This window comes from Vanacampus margaritifer, chromosome 1 (assembly GCF_051991255.1).
Source record: "Vanacampus margaritifer isolate UIUO_Vmar chromosome 1, RoL_Vmar_1.0, whole genome shotgun sequence".
Lineage (NCBI taxonomy): Eukaryota > Metazoa > Chordata > Actinopteri > Syngnathiformes > Syngnathidae > Vanacampus > Vanacampus margaritifer.
Window position 1 is genome coordinate 31,132,089 of NC_135432.1, and position 17,565 is coordinate 31,149,653.

At 42.3% G+C, this 17,565-nt stretch overlaps 2 protein-coding genes across 9 annotated transcripts; both read right to left on the bottom strand.

Moving 5' to 3' along the window:
* Window positions 1-22: 22 nt before the first annotated feature.
* LOC144036959 (haloacid dehalogenase-like hydrolase domain-containing 5) lies at window positions 23-10,838 on the bottom strand. Its single transcript, XM_077547997.1, has 8 exons — window positions 10,611-10,838; window positions 9,618-9,821; window positions 9,405-9,517; window positions 9,203-9,296; window positions 8,040-8,073; window positions 7,734-7,908; window positions 7,457-7,645; window positions 23-1,880 (listed from the first exon to the last, which is right to left on the bottom strand). The coding sequence occupies exons 1-8, from the start codon at window positions 10,722-10,724 to the stop codon at window positions 1,484-1,486; spliced, it is 1,320 nt and encodes a 439-aa protein (XP_077404123.1). The 5' UTR covers window positions 10,725-10,838; the 3' UTR covers window positions 23-1,483.
* Window positions 10,839-11,491: 653 nt separating this feature from the next.
* Window positions 11,492-14,532, bottom strand: cnbpa (CCHC-type zinc finger, nucleic acid binding protein a). 8 transcript variants are annotated; one of them, XM_077548072.1, is made up of 6 exons: window positions 14,408-14,487; window positions 13,477-13,530; window positions 13,096-13,216; window positions 12,871-12,936; window positions 12,551-12,746; window positions 11,492-12,472 (listed from the first exon to the last, which is right to left on the bottom strand). In XM_077548072.1, the coding sequence occupies exons 3-6, from the start codon at window positions 13,211-13,213 to the stop codon at window positions 12,355-12,357; spliced, it is 498 nt and encodes a 165-aa protein (XP_077404198.1). In that variant the 5' UTR covers window positions 13,214-13,216; window positions 13,477-13,530; window positions 14,408-14,487; the 3' UTR covers window positions 11,492-12,354. The 8 variants fall into 8 exon arrangements, with proteins under 8 accessions (XP_077404198.1, XP_077404166.1, XP_077404189.1 ...); XM_077548040.1 differs by having other exon boundaries at window positions 13,090-13,216; XM_077548063.1 differs by lacking the exon at window positions 13,477-13,530 and having other exon boundaries at window positions 14,408-14,532.
* Window positions 14,533-17,565: the final 3,033 nt, after the last annotated feature.

The window sequence follows — 17,565 nt, forward strand, 5'->3', positions numbered from 1 at the left end:
AGTTAAAGAACACAAAAACACACACATTATATCCTTATATTTTTCTCAAGTTACAGTATTTACAATAAACAAATCACTACAAATGGTCAAAAGTGTCAATTATTTAAAAAAGAAAAGAAAAGTGTTTTATGTTAAAGGTAACGTTAGCATGATGTACAGTCCCCTCCAAAAGTATTGAAACGGCAAGGTAAATTCTTTTGTTTTCGTAATATACTGAAGACATTCAGTTTTCAGATCAAAAGGTCAGAATTCCAGCTCTGTTGCGAGATGGAGCTTCTTCTGATTTGTTTAGATGCATTTAGTCTGTAAAATGCCTGACAAAATGGTTTTGCAGACTCCAGAATTCACTCTAACTGCTACCATTATGACTTACATCATCAAGCCATGACATTACCGCTTTACCATGCTTCACAGATGAGCTTGTATGTTTGGGATCATAAGCAGATCATTCTTTCTACATACTTTGGTCTTTTCATCACTTTGATAGAGGTTAGTCTTGGTCTCATCAGACCATAAAACGTTGTTCAGATTTGGGTATTTGTGCAATCTGATCGATTTCCTCTCAGCTTCAATATGATTTGTTTTTCTCACCGAGACAGCTCTCTGGGCTTTGTTTGCATGACAGCAAATGCTGATTCCCAAAGCCAAAAACAAGTACTCTCTAATAATTAAGCAATGATTCTAAAAGGCATCAGCACCTGAGCAATTATAAACACGCATCAGTCACATGCTCTAATACTTGAGAAGTGGGTCATGGTTTCAAACAAAAGATGCTTTGTCCGGAGTCGTTTAAAACGTCGAGATCTAAATGCCATGAAATAAACACTGGAATTCTTAACTTTGGTCTCATATTCATCTTGATATGTAACCCAAACATTTACAATATACAAAAACAAAAGGAATTGACCTTGCCATTCCAATACTTTTGGACTTTTGGGCAAAACTTTTGTTGCTGTATGTAACTGTGTACAGGTAAATAAGGGTAACATGTAACAAAAACGAAAATACAGGTCAAGTCTCTCACAAGTAAGCAGAATGCAGAACTACTTGGGGTCAATATTGCACATCAAACAGTTTGTTCAGTACAGGATTCTTGTCATGCATAGATTTGAAGGGTTAAAACATGTAAACAACTGATTGCAGTGCTCAAAAGATGGCATCAACGATGGTCCAATGTTTGATAAAACCAGTAAACTCTCGTAACAAATATAGGATGACTTCAGGTTTTGTAATCATACCAACATCAATGTGGACCAAAAAACATTTAGCAGAATTAAACAAGGCAGTTCCATAAAAAGAAAAAAACAGGCAAATATCACAAAAGCCAGATAAAAGATCAGCTTACTACAACAGAAGCATTTTTTTCTAATACCGGTCCCACTGCTGAGTATTTATTTCAAAAACATGTCAAAGCCCTCCATGGTGGTGAAACAATGTCCACAGTGTAACAGGTTTGAGTCCAGCCTCCCTCAATCTCATCCTTTTACTGTGGCACAAACCTTTCCTTCTCAAAAATCAGCTCGACAGCTTCAGCCACATCTTGCACAATGTGGCTCGGCTCCACAAGTGCAGGGTCGAAGCGAAAGTCCCGGTGGCCGTGGAAAACCGTTTCTTTGATGCAGCGGCTGGCGTCATTTGGCACCTCGGCTGCCGGGTCGTACACACCCGTGCAAACTAAGACAGACTTACAGGAAGTGGCGGCGGGTACCGCCAGCTCACTCTCCCACATGTTGTCAACATCATCCTCCGCAGGCACCGCCGTGGTGGAGCCTGTGGCAGCCGCCATCTTGGCAATGGCTTTGGGGCTCTTTCGTGCAACTCTCACATCCAGGTAGCGGTTGTACAGGTTAGCGCCATAGATATCAGTCATAAGATTATCCCTGCAAATGACAGACAGGGGAAAGGGATTATTATTTGTATTAACACCTTTATTCTTTATCCATCATCTACCGATTATCCTGGGTCGGGTCGCGGGGGCAGCAGCTTTACCAGGGAAACCCAGACTTTCCTCTCCCTAGCCACTTCAACCAGCTCCTCCGACGGGATCCCAAGTTGTTCCCAGCCCAGTCGAGAGACATAGTCTCTCCAGCGTATCATGGGTCGTCCCCGGGGCCTCCCACCGGTGGGACATGCCTCTCCTGGAAGGCGTCCAGGAGGCATCCGAACTAGATGCCCGAGCCACCTCAACGGATCCCTCTCAACGCGGAGGAGTAGCGGCTCGACACTGAGTACCTCCCGGATGACCGAGCTTCTCACCCTATCTCTAAGGGAGAGCCTGGCTACCCTGCGGAGGAAACTCATTTCAGCCGCTTGCATCCGGAATCTTGTTCTTTCGGTCATGACCCACAGCTTGTGACCATAGGTGAGGGCAAGAACGTAGAGCGACCAGTAAATCGAGAGCTTTGCCTTTCGGCTCAGCTCCTTCTTTATCACAACGGACCGATACAGAGTCCGCATCACTGCAGACGCTGCACCAATCTGCCTGTCAACCTACCGCTCCAACCTACTCTCACTTGTGAACAAGACCCCAAGATACTTGAACTCCTCCACTTGGGGCAGGATCCCATCCCCGACCCGGAGAGGGCACTCCACCCTTTTCCAACTGAGGACCATGGTCTCGGATTTGGAGGTGCTGATTTTCATCCCAACTGCTTCACACTCGGCTGCGAACCGCTCCAGCGAGAGTTGGGAGATTGAAGAAGCCAACAGCACCACATCATCTGCAAAAAGCAGAGATGCAATGTTGAGGCCAACTCCCATGCACCCTCGAGGACCCTACCGAGGGTGTAGAGCTGGTCCACTGTTCCACGGCCGGGACGAAAACCACACTGCTCCTCCTGAATCCGAGATTCGACTTCCCGACGAACCCTCCTCTCCAGCACCCCTGAATAGACCTTACCGGGAGGCTGAGGAGTGTGATCCCTCTATAGTTGGAACACACCCTCCGGTCCCCCATCTTAAAAAGGGGGACCACCACCCCGGTCTGCCAATCCCGGATGTCCACACAATGTTCTCGAGGCGTTTCAACCACGACAGCCCCACAACATCAAGAGCCCTTAGGAACTCTGGGCGGATCTCATCCCCCCCACGGGGCCCTCCCACCGAGGAGCTTTTCAACCACCTCAGTGACTTCGACCTCAGAGATAGGGGAGCCCACCTCAGAGTCCCCAGACCCTGCTTCCTCAAAGGAAGACGTGTCTGTGGAATTGAGGAGGTCTTCGAAGTATTCTCCCCACCGATTCATGACGTCCCGAGTCGACATCAGCAGCACCCCATCTCCACTATACAGTGTTAATAGCGTACTGCTTTCCTCTCCTGAGACGCCGGATGGTGGACCATAATTTTTTCGAAGCCGCCCAGAAGTTGTTTTCCATGGCCTCACCGAACTCCTCCCATGTCCGAGTTTTGCCTCAGCGACCGCCGAAGCTGCATTCCGCTTGGCCAACCGGTACCTGTCAGCAGCCACCAGAGTCCCACAGGCCAAAAAGGCCCAATAGGACTCCTTCTTCAGCTCGACTGCATCTCTTGCCGCTGGTGTCCACCAGCGGGTTCGAGGATTGCCAGCACGAGAGGCACCAACCACTTTACGGCCACAGCTCCGATCGGCCGCCTCAACAATGGAGGCGTCGAACAATGTCCCCCGCCTCCCTCAGAATAAGGGAGGAGTTCTGCCGGAGGTGGTTGTTGAAACTCTTTCTGACAGGGGATTCTGCCAGACGTTCCCAGCAGACCCTCACAATACGTTTGGGTCTGCCAGGTCGGACCACAATCTTACCCCGCCATCAGAGCCAACACACCACCAGGTGGTGATCAGTTGACAGCTCGGCCCCTCTCTTCACCCGAATGTCCAACACATGCGGCCGCAAAGCCAATGACACGACTACAAAGTCGATAATCGAACTGCGGCCTAGGGTGTCCTGGTGCCAAGAGCACATATGGACACTCTTGTGTTTGAACATGGTGTTCGTTATGGTCAGTCCGTGGCGAGCACAGAAGTCCAATAACAAAACACCATTCGGGTTCTGATCGAGGGGGCCGTTCCTCCCAATCACGCCCCTCCAGGTCTCACTAATTACCCCACGTGAGCGTTGAAGTCCCCCAGCAGCACGAGGGAGTCCCTAGGGGGAGTGCTCTCCAGCACACCCTCCAAGGACTCCAGAAAGGGTGGGTACTGTGAGCTGCTGTTCAGTGCATAAGCACAAACAACTGTCAGGACCCGTCCCCCCACCTGAAGGCGGAGGGAGGCTACCCTCTCGTCCACCGGGGTAAACCCCAACGTACAGGCACCTAGCCAGGGGGGCAATAAGTATGCCCACACCTGCTCTGCGCCTCTCACCATGGGCAACTCCAGAGTGGAAGAGAGTCCAGCCCCTCTCGAGTGGATTGGTACCAGAACCCAAGCAATGTGTGGAGGCAAGTCCGACTATATCTAGTTTAGAACTTCTCAGCATCGCACACCATTTCGGGCTCCTTCCCTGCCAAAGAGGTGACATTCCATGTCCCCAAAGCTAGCTTCAGTAGCCGGGGGTCGGATTGCCAAGGCCTCCGCCTTTGGCTGCTAACAGCTCACTGCGCACTCGACCCCTTTGGCCCCATCCCACGTTGCCTTTTTGGGCGGGCCCATGGGTATAGGCCCGGCCACCAGACGCTATCCTTGGAGCCCCACCTCCAGGCCTGGCTCCAGAGGGGGGCCCCGGTGACCCGCGTCCGGGCAAGGGAAACCACAAATCAAAATTTACATTCATCATAGGGGTCTTTTGAGCCATGTTTTGTCTGGTCCCTCACCTAGGACCTGTTGCCGAGTTTATTATTTATTAAGATCCCCATTGGCTTCCACAAAGTGGTCACTAGTCTTCCTGGGGTCCTCAAATAATTCAACAAAAAAATACAAAGTTTAAAATTACTCTATGTAGTCAAAATGAAAACACTAAACAAAAACAGTACTAAACAGGTCAAGTAAGTAGAAACAGACAAACAACCATACACAATTTGAAAGGTCACAAAGAGAAAATAGAAATTGCAGGTGCATACATTAATAAATACAATTACATCGATTCCCCAATTATAAGGAATAAACCAGTTCATCTGTAATGTGTATTTTAATAACTATTTGAAAGATGACTTGCTGCTGACGTTCCTTGCATTAGATGGGAGTCCATTCCAAGCCATGGAAGCACAATAATGAACAGTTCTCATCAGGAAGTTTTTTTTGTGGTTTGGGCACTATCAAGTTACCCATACTCGCTTGACGGGTGTTATGTCCATGGCAAACTCATGAAAATTTTATGTTCATGAAAAAAATGGGGTGTTCCATTCCGTTCCATATTACATTGTGCATGAACAACAACAGACAATATTTTAGTTTATATTCCACTGTTATCCATAATAATTGTATGTGCATATTAACTCATTCACTCCCAGACATTTTCACTGAAGCAATCCCCTTCACTCTCGGAAGTTTAACTGAATTTTGCAAGGCCCGCAGAATATTGTGTTCTATTGCTATAAAAACAGGAAATCTACCAAAAGAAAGATTAGACAAGGAAAAAGTACATTTCTATATATTTCTGTTTTGCAGCAATTAGCATTAGAGTATAGCTAAGTTGCATCATTATTCACAAATCTATTTAGAACTATGAGCTTTTTTTTCAACATGGCCCTGGTTGATCTCTTTTGCTCTGCTGCCAGCTGCTGGCCGTTTGTGTAATAACTACCATTTCTTCAACCGTTTTTTGCAGTTGAGAGGCTGCATCAAAGTCTTCTGTATGCTCTAGCATAAAAAACTTATAAATGCGTCTTTGGGACACTTAAAACATTTAAAATAGAACATATTTATACGTTTATATATTGCAATACCCTTACACAAATTACAAACAATATGATCAATCTGATCAGACCAAGACAGTAAATTATCTATTTTCACACCCAGTAATTTGACCTTGACACGTGATGCTTTAAAGTTCAACAACAAGGAGACAGTTGCATTTACTACAGTGGCAATCAAATGAACTTCAGAAATTCATCATTTAATAGTTGTAAAAAAATAAAATTAAAAAAGAGGGTGATGTTTTAGATGTAGTGGGTTCACATATAGACAACATGAGCTATTTTGTTTTGCCGTTGCTTTTTACCTAGTTATACCTATTTGTAACTACACCGTGACAATAGGAATAAGAAATGACAAATACACTTAAGGAATCAAATGCACCTACAAGTGACATCACAATTAAGGGTCGTTTAAAAATGAAGCGTTTAAAAGGTTGTTTGGCTTGTTTATTTTTGGCTGCTGACCGGCGACTTTTCAGCCTCTCACTTCCCTAAAGCCATTATGTACAGAGTGCACAACATAAATGGCTAGGTCTCAACAGATTTGTTTGAAAATGTTGAATTTTCTGTCAGAACACTGTTTACAAGACACTACAAGTAGGCCAATAACTGATTTGCCAATGTCCACCCACAAAATGGATTATTTGAAGCAAATGTGTTTATGTTAGTTGAAATTTCGCAAAAATTAGCAAACACCAAGGAAAGTTGAACAAAGCTAAAGTCTAGACTAAACAATTCTAATTTCGGGCTTCACCATCAAGTTGTCACACACACACACACACACGCACACACACGCACACACACACACACACACACACACACACACACTGTCAAATAATGGAGGCGGCACAAACGTGAAGCAAAGAATCAATTCCAACGGTGGGTTCTTGATTTCAAATGCACCAAGATGTTGCACACTGTCAGTGCTCACAAGCCTGTACCAGCTGTTTCAAACACTCAATTGGCCCTTTCCTAACTTAACCAGGAATTTCAAATAGATTTTTTTTGCTTCATGTTTGTGACACTTGGCAGCAGTGTGCCACACCCACTAAAAAAAAAGATGCACAGAGTGAGAAAAGAGAACAATATCATTACAGAATAGTGGCAAGATGTTGTGCAACATTGTGACAGTAAATCAAAATCAATTGGTAATGACACATGAGCATGGCTGCCACCGTCGTTTCTTTATTGTCACACCTTATAAATGACAAAAAAATAACAAACTTTTTTTTTTTAATATTTATTACAACCGCATCACTGATTAAAGAATAGATCTCTGCTGGTTTCCATCCATCCATGTGAAAAGTTCTGTCTGAACTTCTGCCGGTTCTTTGGCCTTTAATGCTCGCTATATATTAACATTAACTGCCAGAAGACTATTTCAAACTGTTTCAATGACCTGGAAGACTGACACACTTGCCCGTGGTGCTTTATTAGCCACACAGACCAGAAAGAAGGTCTAATGCGTCCAAAACGATTTCCTATTCATATACCGTCTTAATCGCTGGGGAAAAAATCTATTTTTTTTTTATTATTATAAAATCCTAGAGAAAACACTGCTAACACATGCATCTAAAAAAACAACAATAACACACAAGTGTGGAGAGAACGTTTTCATTTTGTGCCTTACCCTATAGCATAGAGAGACGTGATGGGACGTTTCCACTGCCTCTGCATGGCCTGCTCTCGGATGAGGAACTCCGCAAAATGGTAGGTCAGCTCACTTGGTTTTCCCATCAGAGCCTCATACTTGAGGTCTTTGCCTGTTATCTTCTTATAGATATTCTCTAAGCACACAAGAAATGTGCCGTGGCCAAATCTGATACCAAATATGGATGGAAAAAAGATGTGTGAAACTTTTGCCAACTATTTCCAAACAATGAAACTTTGTGAAGCAGGACATTTACCTTGGAGACTGTGCCTCGGCCATCCACATCAGATCCATGTTGCAGGCCAGCAGCGGCAGGTGGGGTATATTTTGGGTTTGATGAAGGCTACTGAGATTGCCGTTGGAGAGCAAAACATCAATGATGAGCTGTAGATTGGTCTCCCATCGAATTGGCTCTCCGAACAGAACCACGGCTGCATGGAAGGAATTATATCAACAACAACAAATCTTACCAACCTGGCATGGTGGTTAGATTATCAAAATGTGACCTCAAAAGCCTTTAGGAGGCTCTTTGCGCTCGTTCAGAGAAGTAAAACAAACTCACCCTCAACCTTGGGAAGGTTACCGACAGGATTGGACTGCAAAGGAAAACACTAAAGATGATGTCATCATTTCTGAGATGAACTAATGACTGTCTGTGTGACTGAATAAGTACTATCAACACAAATGTCCACTTTATGCTTCATGTCAAAGCGAGTGTCAGCAGTCTTCCAATCACATATTTGCTTGTTGACGACATATAGGTCTGATGTGTTCATACTGCAACGTATCCGATTGATATCCACATACAAAAATCATCAAAACATTAAAAGCTACAACTCTAATAATGCAAGGATATTAAAGAGGCTGTGTGAGCGAGGCAGTCCTTTTTCAAGATTTTAAATCCGTTCAGAGCAAAGAATAAAGCAAAACAAGAGCAGTACAGTACTTCTTTGTCTCACATATACAAAAATTTACTTATGTATAACAGTGAATGCAAAAATATTTTCACCAAAAATGTTTTAAATTTCGTGTTAATGTTGACATGTTCATTGTAAATAAAATTACAATGAATAACAATCTATATGTAAATAAGTATGTAAATATTGTTTTTCATATTTTTTATAGACAAACTGCTTCAAATGGAGACTGAGGACTGAACCATATGGCATTTTACGGTATACTTGTATACCACGATATACACTTAAATATAAACATTATAATGTTAGTATTTCTGCTTGAATGGGTTATTTAAAAGTGAAAGTTAAATACTTCCTGTTGGGTCAGTAAGTCTCAGATTTTTTTCTTCGCTCAGCTTCTCTCAAAAAAAGAGTGTCTTAGCAAAGCTAAATTAAAAAAACAAAAACGATATAACGTAATTTTGAGACCTATCATTGTGTAGATCTCAAAGCTCATCAAACTCTACACTGTGGTGTAAAATAGTGCAAACAAACCCAAATAACATTGCTGATATAAAAAATGAATTTACTAATATAATTTTGCCTGTAAACGCTCCTCGTCATGGCTGATTCTTTCGCTGTTTGTTAGGCGGGTTACTGCTCGTTGTTTGTTTTTTGTCTCTCTAGACACTTACTAATTATCACTTTAATTTGCTTTTAGTTAGCTTGTTACTATCCACCCTCCTTAATACAAGCCAGTGTAACATAAACATGATTTTAAGGTTGTTGTTTTAAATGTCACATTGATGTCCTGATGTGATTATCTCACTGGTAGTTTGGGTCTCCTGTTGTGGTCCACCATGTCCAGAAGTGGGAAAGATTCCCTCAGCATGTCAACACTGATGACGTTATTGAAGCCAAGACTGGAGGGACAGAGCGAGAGAGAGAAAGAGTATTAAGGATAAATAGCATTTGAATGGTTTAAGCAGTTCACAATCCAAAAAACAAAAATGATAACGAATGATGGATACTTTTTGGAAATTTCCAGAACTGGTCCTTGACCTGACACCAGCACACACTTGTCATGGAATTTCTTGAACATCCTCAATGGACTATGCGACATAATGACTTGATCTTGTGTGATCTGTAACATGGATATAGCATCAGCGGTTACAATAGTATGGCTATTAATGGCTAACACAACCATTATAGCAAGCAACATGTGTACTTTATCTACAACTCACCTGTACTCCCAAGATGTGAGAGAGTTGATCTGCTTTTGTTTGCCTTAGACAATTCCCTGCATTTGTCACAAAAACCAGCGGCACCACAAACTGTCCCTGTGAATCCACCAACTTCTCAAAAGCCTTTTTGGCAGCAGGAATCAGCATCCGTCCCCGGAGGAGCACGCCATCAATGTCAAACAACATGCCAAAGTTTGGCTGTGGCTGAAAAAAAAACACATTGCATACACTTACAACCACTTTGCATGCAGTTGTGAAAGAGGCTGTCAATTATCACAAAACCACAAACATGACGGATGTGTTTAACAAGTGAACAACCGACATATTATACAAAGTGTTACCAATTACCAAACCTTGATGTAATGTTTCCGTTTTAGTATGTTGAGGTGTATGTATAAAATAAATCACAAACATTTCATTATCTGCTTGATGACCAATATGACCTAATTCAGGGAGAATTTGTCATAGGCTTATTAGGCTATGGTGATTTTTTTTTTTTTAAGTACTGTACGTTTAAAAACCAAAATTTTCAATGGGTTTTTGGGATCATTTTAAGGGCAGCTAAGTACGTATCTGAGGGTGTTTTGACATCATATTTGACTGACACTGGCATGTTAATACAAATTTGTATTATCTCTTTTGGATGCAGGACACACAAAAACCGCATCCTTGCAGTGTGAAAGCGCATAAAGTGACATGGCAGTACATAAGGCTTGCGATGTGCCTAAACAACTTTGAGTATCCTTTTGTGTGTGCAAGTGTGGCTATAAAAACTGGGAACAACACAGTGTAGCTGAGTCGCTGATCGCATTGGGAAAAACAAGTGGTGTCCTTTCCTTTGTGGTCCCCACCATTGCACATCCCAAAGACACACGTAACATTGAACACGGTATTACTGCGAAACTGCAATAAATTGAACGGAACAAGCCCAGACTCTCCTTGTCAACATTTTTTTTAGGCTGAGACCCAACTCAGTAGCGGTTCCAACAGTACCTTGCTATTAGTTCCGCAAAAGCCGCAGCGAGAAGCGACAGCCGCAGCGTTTGGCCTCGCGTGACGGCCGCCCCCGGAGCACAGGCCCCGGTACAATGGCAGGAGTCCCCTCATTTCTCGAACGTCTCGCTGACCCAGGAGAACGATTGAGCCCGAACCAGCCGGCTGGCTCCGGCCCCTTGTTTTCTCCAATGACGTTCTCTGCTCTAATGTGACTGGACGAGGCCCTGTGACGTCACGTGACGCCTTGTGCTCCATTAAAAAGGAGGAGTCCGGTCCGGGTTTCCGCTGCACTGCTCGGAAAAAAGAAAAAAAACGCTGCCATTTTAAGACACCGAAGCGGAGACGTTACGGCTCTCGTGCTTGAAGCAATGGATCACAAATTAACCTAACACAAACGCTTCATGCTGTCGGTGTAACTCCAAATCCATGTTTTCCTAGCAATGTGGGATTCACTTGGAGCGATTCCTTGCGTGCCTTGTACTAGCCTCCACTCGGGTTCTCCATTTTACTGCTGTGCTACTCGCTTCTCATTTGCCGCAGGGCATGAAATTTGACAGAAAACCTGAGCTCAGTCTACATGCTACCTACGGGTTTTAAAAATGTACCTGCTTACTAATGTAGTGGCAAAATAATCTCGTGCATTTGTATGGCTTTGTAGGATTCCGAAAGGTTTTGACCGTTAGCATTTCTTAAGAGAAGTCACCTTGAATTTCGTCTACTCACTGAAATTGGACGTGCAAAATGCACAGTGCAAAAAAAACGATTCAAATGTTCATGTGTTTTAATTTAAATCTGACACACCTCCAAAATAAGTTGTGGGTGTCAACAAAAAAGACAATGAGCTCATAAATTGTGACACAAAGAATTCAAACAAGAAGTCTTCTCCGTGCTCCTCCAGCTTTATTGATAGTTTAAAATTACATTTCTATTTTCTAGGACTTCAGTTGCACTTTCCTTCCGACTTAAAAACTGAGTACAAGCAAATGGTATTTATACAGTAGTCTAAGTGATATTGTACAAAAATAACATTTTGATTTCCGTGAAAACTTTTCATTCCGAAATAACTCCAAATTCACCTGTTCTGACAACTGGTCGTGATGTTTTAAATTTGTCAAGGTAAAAAGAACAAAAAGAATTCCAAGGCCATTTTAAAGGAAACTCCTACATTGGCCTAGCTAGTTGATTTTGTAATTGTAAACAGATTTCTATAATAGAAGTTACTCCTTTTATACCTCCAAAATTCTTTAACTAGGCAAGAGAAAATGTTGTCGGCTCCCACTTAAGTTACGTGTAGTGCTGAAATGCATCATGATATGAAATGTTTTCATGTCATTCTCCCTTGGCCAACTCAACCCACTAAAAACAAACCAAAATAACCATACATGGAAGTTCGGTTTCCTTTTACTCCCTTTTATCTCTGGTCAAGAAAATCACTTCCACAAGCGCAGAGGTCCTACAGATTCCCATGTTTAGTCCCATTGATTCATCTCTGATCACCAGTGGCTTGGAAAGGGGGGGGAGTCCTTTTACAAAGCATTATACATAACACCGCTACCAAACTAAAACATTTTTGTGTTGAATGCAGAAAGAATTTTTTTTCACCCCTTTCATTACATGTTGAGAGGCTCACTGGCCCGGACTAGCCTCTATTGGCCAACATTTGGCCAGTGAAGAGGATTCAGAGAAAAATAATACAACCAACCATCAATCTGAAAAAAGGAGGGGCAACAGAGGGCACCGATTATGCGGTGTCTTCGCAGGTGCACTCTTTTGCCAGGTGGCCCGCCTTTCCACATTTGTAGCAGTTGGTCTCGCTGGCTTTAGTGCAGTGCACCGCGACGTGACCAATCTCTCCACACCTGCAGGAGACAATAGCACAGTTAGGACCACATACAAAGGTTCCACTGAGACAACAGCATAGGATCGCCATCACTCACCTGTAACATTTCACCTTGTCACAAAGCTTCTGGATGTGGCCAAAGCCACCGCAGGAGTAGCACTTCTGCTCGTTGGCGTCACAATCACGGGCCATGTGACCAGATTTTCCACAGGTGTAGCAGAGGTGCTCCCTCTCCTTTTTGGGCTCCTTGCATTCACGAGAAATGTGGCCAGTCCTGTGGCAGTTGTAGCACGCTGAGCAGGCAAGGAAGGGGTCAAAGTGTCAACAGCTTCCCAACAGGTATTAACTGACATGGCGCTTCAATGGTGAAATCAAAACTTCAATTGCCATCCCAACTAAGTAGACAACGATGCTCACCATCCTCAGTATGGTCACAGTCCCTCGCCAAGTGTCCTGGGTCTCCACACCGATAGCAGGTCAAGTCTGGATTGACACACACTGGGAGTCAAGATGTTGCAACTTGCAAGTGATACCATGAGTTATTGACATGACTTTAACCTGCTAGCAAATTAAGTATGGGATGAAAGTATGTTATACTAATCATATTGCAGGTGCATCCTATACAGTATGTAGTACCCTTGCCTCGTCCCCTGCCTCGGCCACGTCCTCGTGAGCCACCACCACACACATTGGGGCAATGTTTGATCCAGTGCCCTGAGCGGCCACATCCAAAACACTCACTGCTGCAGCTCATCTCCATAACCTGAACAGATAAATACAAGCATGTCAATACCAGCATCGTATTCTCACAGACACCACTTGGAAAAGAACAAATTAAATCCACTGCAACTTTTGACTTGAAAACAAAGCTTTGACAGTAAAACTACACATCTGGGAGGGCTGCACATCTACATGCTACATCCTGGGCAAAGATTATTATTATTATTTTAAATCTACAACCACCAAGGAGGCTGTTTTAGCATGAGGGATTCAGCTTTATCTACAACTATCCAACTAACTTACAGGATGGCATCATGCTGTGAATGCCATTGGTCGTACATCAGTTTGCAGACAGTGCTGAAGACATCAAATCGGGAAGATTGTGAGTTAAGCACACCATTGTAATTACCCAACAGCGGACATGGGTTAAATGATGTTTTTGGAAGGCATGTTTTCAATCGCCTTTGTTGTCAGAGAGCACACACAAACTTGTTGCATTAAACTCAAATTAATGTTGCGCACACGTTTAGAGTGCCTACAAACTGCCTAACTGCAATTAGTATTACACACCGTCCAGCATCACTCAGTCGTTCCATGCTATGACAGCAAGTCGTGGTTTTATGAGCGTTCAACATGTGCCAACATGGTAAAGATCACAGTTTTGACGGGATTAAAATAATTTGGAACACTTTCGACAAAATGCCTGTCCAAACGATGACCACGACGAATAAGCCGCTTCGATGACGTTGGAAAACAATTTCAATGCTAAAGGTAAAGCTACGCTAACGTGGGCCTAGTCACGTTGACGTTGCTTCGCAGTCGCGAGACGCCACAGATTCAAGCTAACCCACGCTAGCACGCCACCGCACGATCACAACCAAGAGGCACGCTTCAGTCGACGATACAGCTTCCGCCCCCGACAAGAAAAAGATTTCACCGGCAAAAAAGTCGCTAAACGGATTTAACAATTGGTTTTCGTTGGTTAATAGCGGTAATCTGCGTATAAGTTCGACATTTCCCGCGCAGGAAAAACAAGCCAAAGTGCTTGTGACGGCCTACCATTAGCAGGCCTGACTAAGATCCCGACGTTCCGTAAACGAGCTCAAACAGATTAAATTGGCCGAAATAAACCAACCAGGTGTCAAATTCACCTGGTAGATTACTTTGTGCGCGTTATACTTTCGACATCCATCGGTAATAAATACCTAACGAGCAGTTTACAATTATTTCTTACCTCGCTAGCTATAAAGCTCTGTCAGTGTTTACGCCTCCTTCTTTGCGCTACATGCGGTGTGAGCATGAGCAGGAGTTCCTGAATTGTCATTCACGGAAACTAGTAAAAAGCTGCGTAGTGATTGGCCGTCTGCTCATATAACAACCAATTACACACGAAAGGGTCTGGACACCGCCTCTATGAATGAACCAATCAAATGGCCAAAACAGCATTTTCTTCCTTAAATCGACTGACCTAAACAACAATAATAATAATTGCCATGTAATTTATTTAGGCACATATTAAAAATACTTATAAAGATAACTAAGTAGTTGTAACACATTTTGGTTTAAAAAAAAAGAAAAAAACGAGTCATGCCAGGGAAACCCCTAAAAAACATCAAGGGGCTTGACTAGTAGGGCTCCCTTAGGTCAATAAATAATAGTAATAGATAATATTTTTATATTGTATTTTATATTTTTCAATGTTAATGAACAAATTGTATTCTTTAATAAAAAGGCATTCTTGCAGTGACAATGTAATTATTATTAATCCTACACCACTTTTACATTGCTTTTGTTAAAAAAAATAAAAATGTATGCATTATTCACATTGTAGTACTGTATATAATCCAATACTACCACAGAACATACTACTACTTTTCGCTGCTTTTGCATTTGGGGAATACCAAAATCCACCGTTTGGGGAATACCAAAATCAATTTTCGGGGATGCCCCTTGCTGTCGACTGAAAGTGACATCACAGTTGCTCGGTCTTAGATTAAGACCAATCACGGTTCAGCTCCAGAAAACTAGTGAGCTGTGATTGGTTGTTACCAAAGCCCTAAACAACTGTGATGTCATTTTAAGTTGACAGTAAGGGGCAAAATGGCCACCAGCGATAGATAAAAACAGGTGGATTTTGCTGCTTAACTCATATTCTACAAGCGCAAAATAATCACATTGCAGTGTTTAGACATTTGGGGGCAGATACAACATATTATTGTAAATAATTTTGGGGGGGTTGAATTACCGTTTTAGATGCAAGCTGACAAAAAAAGTTGCAAAATCATAAAATTATACTGTCATGGGGTGCCAGTGCCACCAGCCCCTTCCTCTATAATGAACATAGCTCCTGGCTAAATATACCTTTTCAATTTAGCAGTCAATAATTAATGACATTAAATACAATATTATAAGACTTTTGTAACAACAAAAACCTGTGTACGGCAGACACCAATGTGCGCTTAAAGCTTGACTAGAAGAATTTGAAAATATATCCATCCATCCATTTTCTTAACTGCTTGTCCTCACAAGGGTTGCGGGGGCGCTGGAGCCTATGAAAATATATTTGAAAAATAATTATAAAAACTAGTAGAAAATGTGTCTGATTGAGAACATGTAATTATTAGATTATCTTTCCAAATATAAGAGAACAGTGATGGAATAATCAACTGCTTGCAGGGATCCCAACAAACCACCCTGAATGCTCAGTCAAAATCAATATGATGGAAAGATGCAGTCTGCTCCACATTTAAGGTGGAATGCCATCAACGCTCATAGATGACAATTACTACTGCATATTGTAACTGAATCATGTGTATACAATAAAATCACTTCATTAAAATGTGTCGTATATTTTAGAAACAAAATAGGCAACGTTCTCTGTTTTTGAGAATAAATACTGTACAGTGGTACAAATATACACATGGTGGAGTACCTTAAATGATTCCACAGTGACTAAAGCCCTACCCTTTTTTTTCACAGGACAATATTCAGTACTTCTGACGTTTGATAGCTGGAATGCTGTTTTTCTTAATGTAGATGGCAATGCAATTAGATAGGTGGAGATAAAGTTAACAGTTTGAGGTTTTTACAACATCGTTTACTACAGCTGCTCAACAAAACAATCAGGGCAAATGAAGACAGAATGATGCCAATGACGTTGTTATAATATGCCATAGGTCAACTCAAATTTTTCTAACATCTGGGGGTCCTCTGCTCTGGGTAACCAGAACCAGAAATGGTCATCACATGGTGAGTGTACACTTCTAAATACTTCTTGTTTATCAAAATATACGATTAATCCTAGTCTACATTAATATTCATTTTAAATTTAGTTATTATTTATTGACATTTATTGTTTTAGGAATCTGAGCTACTACACAATGCTCATCCAGAACAGGAACAAATATGTGAACACATAATTTCACATGAACAGCATTATTTTATGCTTAATGTAAAACGTTCCGTCCGAGTACAAGCGCTATAGAAAATGGGTGGATGTATAGGTGGGTTAAATCCGCAGGTGTCAAACTCAAGGCCATGGGCCAAGATCTGGCCAGCCCACCACATGTGGACCACGAAGCAAATCAAAGTGTGTCTACTTCATGTTTCCTGCTAAATGGATTTGCTGTTTTAATTTTGGCAGAAAATTGGTAAAATGTCTTTTTTGCTGGTTGTTCTTTTTACAGGTGAGCCCTGAACATGAATTAAACATTAGTAGCGTCCTTAAATATTTGGTTGTCACTATTCTCCCTAATCAGTAATGATGTTGTGGTACGTTTGCCTGTCTCTCTTCCTTGAGATTGACTGGGCTGGACTGTCTATTCTTCTCCACTGTCTGCTGCCAGGTCGGTAAATTGCCTTACATGGACAAATAAAGGTTACATATATGAGTAAAACAATGAATCCGCTTTTTGCCTGGGCTGGGAGACACAAGCTGTTTTTTATGACTATGAATACAGGTGCTCGTCAAAATTTTTTAATATCCTCAAAAAGTTGAATAATTTCTGTAATTCCATGCAAAAAGTCAAACTTTCATAGATTATAGATTCAGGGCCCACAACTTAAGTGATTTCAAGTATTTATTTGTTTTTTTACATTATTTGGGCTTCCAGCTCATAAAACTCACAAAAACAGGATGTCAAAAAATTTGAATAATGTGAAGAAATCCCTATGCATACTTCCCAGTCTTTTGCATGGGGGGGGGGGGGGGGGGAAGATTGATGGATGGTATTTTCAAAACAATATGTCAATCTTCAATACTTGTTTGGATTCCCTTTGCCTTAACAACTGCCTCGATGCGCCATGGCATTGCCTGGTGGTCCTGGAAGCCCAGGCTTTTTTGGGTCTGGTAGCCCTCATTTTCCTCTTGATAGTATTGTATTACAAGAGGAA